The sequence below is a fragment of the Chaetura pelagica genome, unplaced genomic scaffold (genome assembly GCF_000747805.2).
Source record: "Chaetura pelagica isolate M959 unplaced genomic scaffold, ChaPel_1.0 scaffold1176, whole genome shotgun sequence".
In the NCBI taxonomy this organism is placed as follows: Eukaryota; Metazoa; Chordata; class Aves; order Apodiformes; family Apodidae; genus Chaetura; species Chaetura pelagica.
In genome coordinates, this window is record NW_009953603.1 from 34,336 (window position 1) to 50,200 (window position 15,865).

The 15,865-nt window shown below is 40.2% G+C and overlaps 1 protein-coding gene across 1 annotated transcript in view; it reads right to left on the bottom strand.

Moving 5' to 3' along the window:
* Positions 1-3,479: 3,479 nt before the first annotated feature.
* The window catches only part of LOC104390634 (SH2 domain-containing adapter protein B), a gene marked incomplete at its 5' end in the record, with an annotated part of 19,577 nt that continues 7,191 nt past the window's right edge, over positions 3,480-15,865 (bottom strand). Inside the window, 3 exons of the mRNA XM_009999810.1 lie at positions 3,480-3,663; positions 10,591-10,710; positions 14,945-15,116. Coding sequence (XP_009998112.1) covers positions 3,480-3,663; positions 10,591-10,710; positions 14,945-15,116 — 476 coding nt within the window. The remainder of the gene's footprint in view (positions 3,664-10,590; positions 10,711-14,944; positions 15,117-15,865) is intronic.

The following is a 15,865-nucleotide window of genomic DNA, read 5'->3' on the forward strand; positions in this document are numbered from 1 at the left end:
CAGCAGGACTTCAATATGCTTCATTTCAGACTAACAACTTTGTCTGGCTGCTGCTAATTTCATTCCTTCTTCCCTTCTCACTGGGGACTCCAGTAAGAAGGAATAAAAAGAAGCAATGTGTAATATTTTATGTGGGATCACTGTAGATCATTAAAAAGGAAAGAATGTATGAAAAACAGTTGACTCTCGACTGTTCATTCTCCTCTCCCCTTGCTCAGACCAGAAGTGCAGACAGGTCTGTTTCATTTGTTTTGTTTTTCCTCCTCTCCAAGGAGCTTGTGCACAGTGTGTTGGATGGGTTCTATTTATTTATTTATTTAGAAAAGTGTCAAGTCCATGCTTGTTCTGCTCAGACACCACCATAGGTACAACCTAAGGACATCATGAATACCTAACAAAAACAGAGGACCAACTGAGTACCTCAGAGTGTAGCTTAGCAGTGCAGCAGGGTGAATCAGAGCGTGGATGAAAGATGGCATTTTCAGCCCCCACCAACACTACCCCCCAGTGCTTCTGTTGCCAACTTGAGTTCTAACAGCAAGAGAACCTGTGATGGGAAGGAGCAGCATGTAAATGTGTCATCCTCCAAGCAGCAACTGTTTATCCTCAGAGCACAGGCCTAGGCCTCACTCTTTGAGAAGCTTGAAATCTGTGCTTTGTACCTTTGCACTTAGGAAAGCCCTGCACTTTGTATCCTGGCTCTAAAGACTTAATTTCTGAGTCAGAGAATAAACTGTTATCAAGTACAGAACCCACAGTGATGACTGTACTTCCACAAACACTCAATTTTTTCCAATTATTGAAGGAGCTGTGAGGTGCAATCTCAGCCACTAAAACTCTCCTACCCATCATACAGATGTTCACAGCTTGGAGGCTTTCACCATGTAGTGAAATACTCATGAAAACAGAAGCCTGAGTTAACACCTCCAAACCAGATGATACCCTAAGGATTACCTTCACTAGAGAGTTAAGACACATAAACACAAGCTTTTCTGAAAGGGCACTTCAACCGTTAGCTGCTCAGGACAATCTCAGTACACATGGACAACTGGAGGAAGAAAAGGGAGAGGTTTATAATTTTTTTTAAAATATACTTTTAATGTGCTGCATAGGCATGATCACTGTGAGATGTTCCACCTACAGGCAGTACTACACACTGCAACACACTGCATTTTCACTGTACATTAAAATGTCTGAAAAGAATATTCCTTCACTGGAAAAATATCATACAATCAATTAAATAAACAAAGACAACATTACAGTGCAAATGAAATCCTGGTTTTATTTATTCTGCAGTTACTGAGTACTTTCTAAAAGTCTTTTTAAAAAATAATCAAAAAACCCCTCCCACAGACCACCATTGAGATTATTTCCTCTTGCTGAACCAAGAATCATGATCCAATCCTTACAGCTGTAATAAACTGTATACAGATTTGTAACATGCATATTGACCTGATTTGTATAAAGCTAGGGATCCCAACCCAAAAGCTGCAGACAGCAATAAAGTGGCACCTGTTTGCTTCAACTAACTTTTGATCTCATGACAAGAAAGATTCAGAACAACAATCATCTCCATGAGCTAAAGACAACGTGCTTAAGAAAGCCTGGCAAGGCCTTGGTTAACAATAATGTTGGTTTCTGCTGGCAGTTTCTGCTAGAGAGAATAGGGCTTACTCTTCCATTACAGAAGAACAGCCCATGGAACAGCACCAGTGCCAATGCATGTTGCACTTCAACATACAAAAGAAGAAATATGACATATTTCTGTCCCAATGGTCATGATGGAGTTGCCAGAGCTCACACCAGCAAATACTCAAGCAGCAGCAGATGCAGTCTGATTCCTAATCTCTGCAAGCTCTGCCACCTTCATTAACTTCTACTCTGGTGAGAGAAGGGTATGGTAATTTAAAAGCGTGTGCATGCTCTTGCCAACTGGGTGATCTTCAGAGGAGAATTAAGATTTCTTCAAAGACTTCAGAAAAATAAAAGGCACATGTAGGTGAGTACATGAAAAAAGGAATGTTTGGTTTCACTTGGAGAGGAATCTTGTCTCTTTCTACTCCATTGTGCCACCTTTTTCTCAGAAAACCAGTAAAAACCTAGTCCCATGCAGCTTCAAATTCTGGGTGAGACAGGGACCCACTACTGTTGCTGCACAGAATGACACAGGGCTCTCACATTTGTGTGACCCACTCCTGTTCAAACTGTGTTGGATGTCATATATAGAACCAGGCAGGCTTAAAAAGAAGCAGAACATTCATCACCAATGACATTATATGGGACATCCTTGAGTTTCTTGTCAGATCAGACAATACAATAAGCATTACTTTTACAGGCAGTTAAGTGGTTATTCCATTACAATTTCCAGATTTGCACTTCTTTCTAAGCATACATGAAAGGAAATAGTAGGTAAGAAAGCTGAATTAAATAACACACAATTTCACAGTCCTATTGCAGTCTGTAAAACACATAACTGCAAATAACCAGTTTGCTACTACAACAGCGGAGGGGTTAACACACAACATTCTAGACATAGGTGGGAAATGGCACAAAATAAGGGCTATCAGGTTATTGAATCCCCAATTCCAACTCCTGTACAATTATATATTTTTCACTTAGTCCATTCAATGAGCACACAGAGCACATAGAAAGTATCTCTCAAGTGGATGGGCACTGAGTTGGTAGGACTAAGGTACAGAGCAGCTTCTGCAGTGCTTCTTCTGGCTGACAGTGACTAAAGTACAGCAAAGGGTGTCTGCTCGTGCTAAAAAAGAATACTGGTCAGAAGGTATGTGTCGCGGGACCATGTTTTAAGAGTGCCTTGGTACAACAGAAGAATGAACTCTGCTCTACGATGTAGCACAGTTCTCATTTACACAGCTGCAAAAGCCTTCTTATGGAAAGGCAGAGTGACACACACTTGTTAGTCAGCTACCTCACTGGGACAACTTTCATCCAGATGAATGAGCAAGTGAAGATTTTGCCTATTACAGCTTTATAAAAGCCTTTGACCACCCTCATGCATAAATACTAAGCCACCTATTAAAATGACTCATTCTCAACTACTGAAAACATCAGTGTAACTGCCCCCAAGAGAATTAGCTGCCTGCATCTACGATGAAACTTGCAAATGAACACAGTAACCCTTAAGAGATTAGTGTACCAAAACCGATAAAAAATATATAACAAACTACTTTTAAATTACATTCCCTACTCATAAATTATCTGTCATCTGTTTTCCTTGCACTAAAATAAGGGCTTTTTTTCTCTTAAGTAGAAGCACAGTTCTAGAGGCATGCTGCAGCATAAGAGTACCATACACACAGTCCCATGCACAACTCTGCAAAGTGCCCATGTTCCCAAGACTAAAGGCTGCCAACTCCCCGTCACAGACTCAAGCACTGAATTCTGGCAATGAATTCTGTGCAACACAGCTTACCTCTCACCTCCCATCCACAGGAAGGGGTGAGACTATGTTATTAGAGGGTCCTCACTGCCACAGGGTAGAGCAGTGACAAGTGTTCTGCTCCTTTGATAGGCAGCTTTTTTGTGGTGTAGTAGTGGATGACTTCAGGAACACTGTCGAAGGGAGGGCTGTTCTGGCCCAGGATGTATTTCTCTTTGGTTTTCATCAGTTTCATGTGCATAAAACCTTGACTGCTCCTGCAAGTAAAGCAAAGTGTTAGTTCATGCTTCTGCACAGGGAAGAGAGAAGCAGCAGCACAACAGGCTCTCCTTCATGATGTAGAGGAACGCAGGATAACAAAATCCAAGTAGTTGTGGTTTCTTGTGAAATATTTCCAGAAAAATCATATCCAAATCTATTTCTTCCTATGCATTTCTATAGTTTTTTTGGTTGTCCTAAAAAAAGCCAGAATTACTTTCATTAATTAAAAACCAGTCTGAATGGAAAGCCCTCAGGAATGGACTTCAGAAGTAATTTTGTGTGAAGGCTCAGGAAAAGGGGGCAACTGGGCGTTGTGTGAAATTGACTTCAAACTTTTGCAAAGTCAAGCATGCAGATTTTCTGTTCACAAAGGAGAACTGAGAGGCAAAAACAGTCAATGAACCAATTTTACTGATTGCTAGTGTTTGCAGCAAATAGTTATCACCACTGTTGGTGATGGGCTGAGTTTTCATTTCTATACCTGTTACTTTTCTAGATGTACAGAACTCTTTACATTGAACATCATTCTAGACTTACCGGTGGATGAAAGCAAATGTTACATTTTTAAATACTTTCCTTCTCTCCTTTCGTGCCTCTTTTAGTTTCCAAAAATTATATTTCTGGAAATCTGTAATCTGCCTTCTGTGCTATAAGTAAACCTGAGCTGTCACTGGCTTCAGCTAGAAACATCAAGCCAGACACTTCTCATGTTCTACAATGAAGAACATATTAAAATGGAAGTCAGGTCAATATCTTGAAAGCAGGCCTTGAATAATATGGGTGTATAGTCTCTGAATATATGCATATATATAGTATTTATATACATCTTCCAGGTGTATAGTATTTGAAACTGTTCACATCTAAACGAAGGATCCTCTGTGCTACCTCCCCTTCCCCCTTTGTTCTTGCAGTCTGTTTTACAGACTTCCCTCTTTTGATATGCTTGGACTCATAAAGAATCAGTGTTTACTAGTATTTAGGCAGGCAGAATGCATCTACACTTGTTTAGCAGCACTGCTGCTGCTAGACCAGTGACTAGGGTTATAGAGACATTGTTCAGCCAGGAACCTGGAAATCATAGTCCTCCCTGCTCCTCTTCCAAACTCTTGGTCTAAGCTCTGATTTCAGTATGCAGAGAGATTACTGAAAATTCACATAGCACTGAGAATAAAACCTCATGGTGTAAGCAGCTAAAAGTCAGCTTCTACGTAGTTTTCTAAGCACTGTTGGAGTCTACCTGAACAAGTGCAAGCAGAACACGTCTGACAGGGAGTAGTCCTGGTCTTGGATTATGGATTTCTCAGCTCTTCCAACAGGAATAACTATTAGAACCTGACAGGCCCAGTGTTTTCCAAGAGCAGAACCTAAATGGCAATCCCAAATTCACATATGTGAACACTGATGAAAGCCAGTGCCTTGATGAGATGAGACATACACATATTGCAAGAGAAGATGCTGGGACCTGACCTAAATCGTGTGACATCATTACTACATGAATTATGAATGTAAATATGGTTTCCTCAAATGTTGCAATAATTCTTTCCCAAGCTTTTGTTTAACTGAGGGGAACCAGGGCTACAGTGACAACCAATCACTGTACCAGTGACAAAACAGGGCTACCACAGACGGTACTTCTTCCTTTCCTTATTGCAACCATTCCCATGACTTTCAAATACAGAGCAGGAGAGAGCCCTGGTTGCTAATCCCTGCAACAAACTACTTTGGAAATCTCAAGCACGAAACACTTGATACATGACTAATAGTCACACCTCATTTAAAATCTTTTGCAACTCAACTGTAAAACCAAGTAACTTTGAATTACCGCTTTCCCACACCTGGTTCCTTCTGTTTTCAAAATATAATGAGGACAGGAAATGAATTGTGCAGACAGCTCATCAGATTGTGCTGGTTTTGATCTTATGCCTGAAGTGTGATACAAGAATGTTCAAGAAATATAACTAGATATCAAACCTAGTATTTTTTTTTCAAAAAAATGTTGCTAGCCTTGAAGCATCATTCATATTCACAATCAGAAAAATTGGCCAAGCCTCCTGAACACTGTTTTTACTGAATAAAGTGTTGTTTTGTCAGAACAGATTTTCTGCATTCATTTTGATGAAACGTCACTTGGGACGAAACCAACAAACTTTGCAGTTAACATCAGAAAAAAATCCAACATTCTAGCTGTGAAGGAGACGCATGTTGTACTGTTTTTCCATTCTGAAATGTCCTTCATACTACATGCTGTCACTTTGAACTAAACCTGTTAATGTTTCATACCAACCTACAGCAATAAAGAAATAAGTTCAAATTTCCTCTGGAAAAAAAAACCCTCAATTATCTTCCTTGACATGAGTGATTCCTTACCGGAGACATTCAGAGGCTGCCTTTCTTGTCTCAGCTCTCTTTTTCAAGAATACACAACACGTATTCTGTATCTGAAAGCCACTGCCTCCATGGTGCAATGAACATCTCTTCCTCTGCCAGCAAGGGCTAGCAGTGTCCATTTGCAACAGCATCCAACATGTGGGAAGATCACACTACTAAGCCCAGCACCTCTATAATCAAATGCCACCTGCTGCTTTGAAGGTAGGAAGGATGTTCAGCTTGTTGGAGTTCTACAGAAGTGGCAGACAGGTCCCTATCATTACTGTTTAGGTCAACAGCAGACTAGTAATACTAGTAATACTCCTAAATACTTTCACTCAACTGATGATTTAGAGTCATCAAAAATCCCACTAACTCTTTATAAATTATACGGACAGGAAAGGCATATTTTTTTACAACGTCAAAACAGCTACTTTCCAAGAACATACAAAGCATTTTAAATCAACTAAAAGGTAAGTCCAGTGTTAATCCAAAACTCAGACCCTACCCAAAGTCTGTGTTCTCAACTTTGGAAAACAGGACCTCTTCTACAGATCAATCCCACATTTTCATGAAGAAAAAAAACCTTACATACAGGCCACCTTAAGGTGTCACTTAGTTTGCCATGAGACCACATATCTGACAGAGGACTTGGTGCTCTAACCTTGCAATTCTCCTACCTAACAAGTATGTGGAATGTGCTTAGGAACAACATAGGAAGAAAAGCAGAAAGGCAAAAGGAAAGTTTACAGATGTGAGGAAATAAAAAGATGTTATGGTTGAAATCCAGTAAATAATTTTATTTCAGATGTTCCTAGGAAGCCTTTGCTCTCTTCCTCTCTCCTGCTTCTGGTAAGGAATCCAAACAGGGATGTGCTCTTGTAAATCATAGGTTGACTTACCATTTGAACAGACACATCAGCTCAAGGACATAAAACAGCAGCAGTGGTTCCAAACCCCAACCCCCTCCTTTTGGTTTCAACAAGCCAACAAAATGATCTATTTGCTTCAATGGAAATCAAACAGAACCCAAACAAGTCTGTATGAAGCAAAAGGTTTCAGGATGCTCTTGCTCCATAGAGTTTTCATGGAACTGTGTAACAGTCCATGGGGAACATACTGCCTCTAGTTTACATTCCAGCAATACATCTCCTGGCACTGACAGAAAGCACCAAGCCTGTAGATACAAGGAAAAGATATGATTCAAGTAGACGGGGAACTGGAAATAGCTAAGGATAGTAGCCCTTTAGTTCTGACAGACAATATAAGCTCTTACTGCTCTTGTGCCTCTCCAGATGACTTAAGATCTGCTGTGTAGTACACAGAGGTGTCCGGCTAACCAGTGTGGGGAGCCTGAGGAGAAACATGCTTGGACTTACTATCATTTGAAGTGGATCAGGCTGCACAGCACTTGATTTAGAGACCCATGGGCTAACATGCAGCTTTGAAGAACTGCTGAGATCATTCTGATATTTCAGTTCACAAGGTCAGAGCTCAGTCACAGCTTCACTGTGTTAAGTCATGCCATACAGTTTTTGAATAAATGCGCTGAAGTGGTAGGATTAAATTATGAGATGAAGGCATAAAGGAAGTGTCCAAATAAGCAAAGCCTGCTGCGGTACTTAGAGGGTACCCTAGGGGCAGAAGGAGCCTTACTGGCTCTGATAAGTAGTACCTCTTGTGTCTGTGAACCTAGCAGCAAGCCCAACTGAGATTCACTGATCCATTCTGGCAGACAAAGCTATAGCAATAGCAAGCAATAAAGCTCTCAGTTCTTACTGCAAAACATACCACCATGGGGCTGGCAATCAGGACACACCTTAACTTTCATGATAAGGAAAATACTCTGACCAGAAAAAAGAATAAACAGTAAGGTGTGGAGAATAACATGCTGCCCAGCAAGTTTATGCAGGAAAAAAACCCCAAACAGAAGTTACTGCAATTGTACCAGAAACCTGGACACTTGCACAGTTTTTGGGAAACAGGCAGTATACTTCTAAACAAAAGTAATCTAAGAAACAGGTACCAAACATCCTGGCAGCCACTCCCACCAGATGTGACTAGAACAATCACAAAATGTGGGGCTTGAGGCCATTGCCTATATTCCCTACAACTTCTTATCATCAGCTTCAATTTTCATGGCAATGAATGTGGTGAACTAATGCAAGAAAGTTAAGAGTACACTCAGCTTCAAAGCCAGTAGTTGCATATCAGTATATGCCTGCATTCTCTAACGTCAGTGTTTCCTGAGATATCATTCTACAGAAACACAGGTCATACAGTGTGTGCTAAGCAGGGACACTAAGCAGACTGTATTTGAGAAGGATGCAGGACAATGATCTAGGCCAAGTTTCAGCAGAAGTGGGAGCAAAATCCAACCAGCATGAGCATTCAGGAATTATTGACAGAGAAGGCCATTCATTTTTTTCCACTGTAGCATCTACCAACTCCAGATCCATTCAAGAGCCATACTCTAGTGCAGTTTTTGTAGGTTAATGAAACAACTAACAAGGTTGCAAGCTCTTAAGAAGAGTAAATTATATATGGGTGGTCAGTCTTTGTTTTGTGCTACAGCTTTATTAACAAGTATCGCCCGTAAGTACCATGTGCTTTTATAGTGTGCTACCAGATGTGCTGCAACTAGTGCCTTTCATTTCACATCATCACAAATGCACTGGTGAAATAAAACATAAGTTTGATGCTGAAAGGGTCTGTTTTGAACATCAACTATGCATATAAACCAGCAACATTTAAAAGTCTCCATCTTTTGTGGGCATCCCACACCTATAGAAGAACTCATGCACCTCAAGCCTGCCTGTTAAAGGAAAAATGAGCAAAGCCTGTTTTTATAGCATCCTATGATGCCACTCCTGATGCTCTGTGTTGTAAGGGGGAGGGACACTGGATTGGTAGAGCATGACATGGCCAGGTTCTGTGCAATAGCTGTGAGACAAGTGCATTATTATAAAGAGTCTTACTTGGTTGGCATTCCTCCCACCACTTGTCAGTAATGGCAACTAGGTGGTAGCTTTCTAGTAACATGGTGGCTTCCAGCTCCTCCTGTCTGTTGCCCATGCATTGGAATAGAAGCCTTTCAGCTGGGCTGTTGGCCACCTCACACTGTTAGAGAAACACCTTAATTCCTTTGGGGTATTTCACTCTTTTAGCTCCTATTGCCTCAGGGGCCGCTGGGTCATCTCTGCAAGGTTTTGAGGGTGCTCCAGTGTACACAGCATGTCTCAGAGCAACATGCTGAAGGCCCTTGCTAGCACCTTGTCCCTCTAACCTTGGTGTGTCATCCTACAGCTCGTCATGGGCAAGCTTGGTATTAACCCCCTCCCTCTTCACATCTAGTTTAAAATGCCTGTCAAAGAGCCCTTCTAGCTTGGGAGCAAAGATCCTCTTCACCCTCTAAGACAGGTGAATCCCATCAAACACCAACAGGCCTGGTGCTATGTAGAACACCCCATTACTGAAAAACCCCAAATTCTAGTGGTGACACTAGTCACAGATCCATGTATTAATAGACTACATCTCCCCATTTCTTCCAGTTTCATTGCCCACAACTAGAAGGTGAGAGGAAGAAATAACCTGTCCTCCAGATTCCCTCACCAACTGTCCCAAGACCCTGACTGCCCTCAGAGTATGTATTGTGGAAGATCAGCAACAGATAATCTGAGGTCTGAGGGCCCCACCAGGTGAGGAAGCTTCCTAGTGATGTTCTTACCCTGGGCCTCAGCTGAGGACACAGCAGACTTCTCTAAGAGGAGGGTCTGTCCAGCATATTGGATTCTCTTTTCCCTGCAAAAGGGAGTCACCTACAACTATAACCCACTTTTTCTCCCTCGTTGAGGTGGTCGTGATATGGGGGTTAGGCTTTTCTGATTGTGGTGACACCTCTAATGTAGATGGGCCATCATCCACACCATCCACTGACTGACCTTCCACATCCAGAACCTCATAGCTATTGTACAGAGGCATCTCAGAAGGTGAGGTAGGCAAGCAGGGGGTTCACCTGCAGCACCAAGCATAGACCTGCTGCCTCCATTCACTCATTTCCCTGAAGCTACTATTGTCTACCTGACAGGGGGAGGATAGATATCAACAAAAAAAGCAAAGGATTCAAGATTGAAAAATAGTCCTAAAAATATTTTTCTAGAGCCCTAGAACAGAATCTTAAACCTAGGTTAACAGATGCACTTCTGTTCATCCCATAGCAAAAGAAATAAAATCCCCAAACAATATAGTTGCTTATTCAGCCTGAAGCAGAAGAAGCAGGAGCTGCTGGAGAAAAAAACCCAACATTAAAACCAATCCAGGATTATATGTTTAAAGGGGCAACAAATGAAGACTAAAGATCTCTTAACAATTCAACACTGAAACATTCTAATTCAGTGATTGCCACTATACATCATGCAGACTGACAGTCTCTAACTCCCTGGGTGCCCTTCTGAGCTGAACTAGTGTAGAAACAGACTGGATCATTTTCTCTTTTTGCCCCAGAGAAGCTATGGCTTATAAATTACATTCATTATGTTTTACTGACAGCTACTTACTTCAGTGAAAGAGAATAGTCATGCTTGCTTGTTTGACTATTTCTCACAAGGTAGCTACACTCTTTACATAAACGTAACAGGTTTTCTGCATCTGTCCGACTGATGGCTCCATGATACCATCTAGGAAAAAGCAGAGAGATTTAATATAAACACATATTACAACACATACTCCTTTCACTACTTCATCTCTTTAAGGTACGAAAAAGATAGCTATGTGATATTTACCACTAAAGATCTAATATATTATGGATAAAAACCACATTGCTTGCATGATCTGAAGGTAACTTTACAATTTGTGGAGGCCTGTAGCTCCTGTCAGCTGAAGGAAAATACTTAGATCAGGACAGCATGTAACAGGATTGGTGTACACATTTATGTAAGAAATTCCCATTCAGAGCAACGTATTTTGCAAGCAGTAGATTCACAACATACACATTTCATTATTGTGCTATAACAGTATTTCAAATAAAACACAAAAGAACAAAAATCAAACAAGCAAAAGCAAACAAAAAGAAAATAACAGTGTGAAGATCTATAACCCAGACACTGTGACATCTCAGGGTGCTTTAATTAATTCTTTAGTGGCTCTGTAGAGTGCATGTGCTCAATTCAGTGAAGAAAGGAAATGGGGAGAGGAGAGGTGGGTCCTTCACTAAACTGAGCACTGCAAACCAAGAACCTTCTCAGCACAAGCTGCTCTGTATCAGCAACTAAAATCTCACAGTCCAGCAGTAAATGTTTTGTCCTTTCCCAAGCTTGGCCCTACACTGGGTGAACTGCATCTCTAAGGAAGATCTCTTCCTTCCTGAAGTTGCTAGATGCACTCTGAAGCAACATGTGACACTATCATGTCTGCCTAAGCAGGATAATGCACCAGCAGAAGTGCTCTCTCTCTGTTATTACCAGGAACCACCAATGGCCTTGTGCAAAAAAGTTTTCTTCCATTTGTTCTAATTTTATTTCTCTACTGAACGTATTCTAAGGAAGATACACCAACTAAAAAGAAGGGAAAAAGACCAGAGAGGTCACTTTGGCATAAATTATGCTCTTAACTATCTTGTGCTCATGTCAGCCCCATCGTAAAATCTGATGGATGTGCTAAACAAAAATGGATGCTGAAACTAAAAAATTATATGCCTCGTTACAAAGTTTGCTGTAGAGAAACTAAAAGGACAATTCAACTGTTGTATATTCAAGACAGTCTAGAAAAGGAGGCTCTGACAGCTCCATTACTTCACAAATAAAAAGGAGGCACACATGCAAATGTTTTCAGGCAGTGTTCACCTCATCCCATAGTAGATATTTACTGCTGAAGTATACTTCTCAACAAGCAATTTAAAGACTAGGCTTTCTTCTCCATGTAAGGGAAGAATATTGACTCTAAGCATAAATAAGAAAAAATGGACTAGGAGAATCTAAACATTATTCCTATAAACTATGAATATTTTTTCTTTTCTCCCCAAGGAGCCAAAAAAACAAAATAAGACATGGCCTATCCAAAACCAGGGAGATACTTGCTTGAGAATATCAGAGTCTAAGGTATTTAATATATTCTTCAGATCTGGTGTCTCCTAGTTGGCAAAAGGGCTCATGGAAAAAGAATACAGGGCTAGTTCCAGGAAGTAAAACACTTTTTAAAAAACAGTCGGAAACTAAAAACAGCAAAGTATGAGGACAACTGCTGATGGAAGAACATCTGATTCAGAAGTGACGCCTGGAAGATGTTTTGGCTACAGCTGAGAGTAAACAGCAGTATCCAGAACTGTAATTACTTGTGAATCATATGCCCATGTAAATGGGACACGCAGATTGCGCCTGTTGCAGCTAGAGATAAACATAGTGCTATAATCAGCTTAAAGTTCCTCACTAATTTTCTGTTTCAATTGTATTGGGGCTGTTTGCCCTGGGTGTGTCTATTACTTAAATGCCAACATACAGGTATTTGTGCAGAAAGGTCAAAGATTCAAATGTCAATGACAGGATCACAAAATAGTGAAATAACAACTCGTGTAAGACACCAATGCAAAAGTGTGTGACGTAAAAACCTGAAGATTCACATGCCTTCTAAGATATCCTGGAAAACACAGGCACACAATGCCAACCTGAGAGCAAAACTCAAACACAACCACACAATTTGACCTTTATCAAGATCTCCTCCCAGGAGACTGGTTTATAGAACGTTCTTCCTGATGTCCTTTACTTTCTCAATGGCTGGCCACTAAGTGGCCACAGCTTCCCTGAAGACAGGACTGCTGCATCAATTATATAGTAAGTATAAAGTTTCTACAGCTCATATATGCACCTCACAACTCTGTCTCCTAATCTGCGAGAGCAAAACAGGAAGTCATCAGATCTTGTATATGAAGGTTACAAGGGATTTGTTTTCAATAGGATAATGGAAACAGCAGAACACATTCTCTTTTCTTCTCTGTTACTGAGGAAATGGAACAAATTCATTCACTTCCCCTGGGTTCAATTAGTTACTAAGGTCATAGTTAGAGATTCCTTAATCACAAGCAACTAGAAGTACTTTCTTGACACGTAATCACATTATCACACTTATTTCTGTCCGGGAAACTTTCTAAGCTACTTATTAGAAATCCCCTTGTCAATTTGCATGCTTCCTTTCCTCTAGATCTTGTACTTGTCTCTACAAAATCAGAATCAATTTTTGTAGAGAAAGATGGAATGGCTTGGCATGTGTCTTGGAGATGTCTCACATTACTAAAGGTTGAGAAGTTTGAGTGATTAATGTTACTCTAAGGTACTATAAGTGTAAGCATTTCTGTTTTCTGACACATCATTGTTAATTGTGCATTCATTTCAGGTTTGGTCCTGCACAATGAAGAAACAAAAAGAATCTCATGATTAACTGTCAAATTATTAAAGAAAGCAAAACTAGCTCTGCAGTTTTCAGTTTTTATTATCAATGGCAGTTGTATTTAACTGCAGTTACACTAAAAGAGAGAAGTACACAATATATTTATGAGTCAAAATTTAATTAACAGACGCTCAACTTTCTGCAGTATTTTTGGTGGTATAGTGGGCTGAGACTAATCAAATCTGAGAATTAAATTTTAAAGTAAAATGTATATCTTTTTAGTAATTTACGTACCAGTATCAGTGAGTGATTTCACAATAGTGGTTGCTGCTTCCTCTGCTCAAGATAAGTCTACAATATGCCAATGAGAAGATTGTTCATAGGTTGAAGTTTATTAAATGGAACAGGACACCACGTGGATGATATTGTTCTCTGTTTCAAGCTTAAGTTTCCAAATACTGCACGCAAAAATGGAACGCCAAAGGAAAAGGAATTTCTGGAACTACCTTCTCTCAGATGCAACTGACAGGAGGGATTCTCTCCTACTGAGGAAAAGAAGTGCAAAAGGATTGCTAATCTCCCAACATCACTGCCATTTAGGAACAAAGTATTCTCATAAAGAGCACACTCATATCCAGGCTAAATTATGCCCTCCCTCTCCTGTGAAAATAAATCCTACATCTAAACCTAGAATGACAGCATCTGGAGTGGCAATGCCTTCAGAGATTCAAGACCTACCTTCCTCACTTTACTGTGTAAATCCATTAAATTTCTCAGTGCACACAAGTATTGGTGTAACCTTTCTAAATTGCTCCACAAGATTATTTTTTTTGCTTTGTGTAAGAGGGGATTCTGCCCCTTTCCATAAGGCTGCACTTTTATTATGATACAGAACAGTGAGTCATTCCACCACACAAACCAAACTGTCTTTAGACAGATTCATTTGTGGTTCAAAGATGGATAACAATAAGGTAGGACAGAAGCCCCTCTTCTGGATACCACACAATGACTCCAGGGAATTCCCCCAGAACCTGAGCTTGGATCTGACAAAACTGCCTCTAAATAAGTTTAACACTATCAGAGTAAAACAACATTTTCTGAAAATTTTTTAAGTGGTCTCATCAATCTCTTCCTGGAGCAGTATTACAGCCAGATGCAAGGCACGTGTGAGGTACTAGAAACATGCTGTGCAGCCACAGAGATATGGAATTTGTGCAGCTTTCAAGCACAGGTGGTATATATGTGATATACATCTGATTTCTCTAATGTGATGTAATCAAGATGGTTGAAAGTGAAATAACTGCACATACTTGGCAGATACAATTCAGTGTTTCTGAAACGAGTTTCCAGTTTAACTCTATTATGTCACCTACAAAAGTTACTTACACTTTGCAGGATTAATAAGAATAGGTTTTTTGATCACTAACACAGGGGATACTGAGGAGGGGGAGTTGGACAGCAGAAACTGGTACGCTTGCTGCTCCTGTAAGTGGGGAGGCAAAAAGCTAGAGAGCAATTACTATGCTTACTTACATCTGCTTTTCCAGTTGAATAGTTGGATCTATTCTCTCTCCCACGATCCCACAGAATTCTGGACTGCCATGTTTGATAGGTTTAAAGCCTCCTCCAGGTGCTCTTAACTGCCTGCGATGGTCATTTGAAGGAGAAGGAGATGCTTGCCGTTTCTCACTTCCATTAAATTGGGCTGCAAGATACACAATAATTACCTCTCCAGGCAAGATTAACAAGAACCAAAATAGCTGTAGCACTTCAGAGAGGTTTGACACTTTCAAGGGAGAATAAACATGCATCTGCTAACGTTAAGATGTAAATGTGTAAAAGTGTTTCTAAAACAATTACCAATTTCTATACCAATTCCAGTTTCTAAACAAGTACCAGTAACAAAGAAAGGCTTTCAGTCACTTGCCACAATTACAATAACAAAACAGTGAGAACATCAAGAATCCAGCTTGCATCAGTTTACACGGATTCATCTAAACAGTGATTTGGGTGCAAATCCAGAAAGCTAACACCTATCACATCAGAAATACTAGCAAGCAGCAATGAATTAAAGTGAATCCACTTATACAGTGCTGGCAGAAAGCTTTTGTCTTTAAACACTAGGGTACAAACTGATGAAAAGCAAAAATGGCATCTGACAGTTTCTCTCACAAACTGTATTATTCCAAGAAAAGCAATATGACTTCTTTCGCAAAGCTGTAATTTCTTAGAGCACTGCAAGATCTGTAGCAAAGCACATTCTAATCAAGTTGGCATCCTCATTCTATACTTACTACATTTACACCTACAGATTCTATATGTCTAGAATTCAAAAAAAATTGAAGGATAGAACATTGACAGAAGCAGTGAAAGGAGCTGCTCTTCCTCACTCTGTCTGCCTTCTATGGCTTGTGTCTTCATCAGAACTAACACCACAGATGGGTTCTTGTAGGG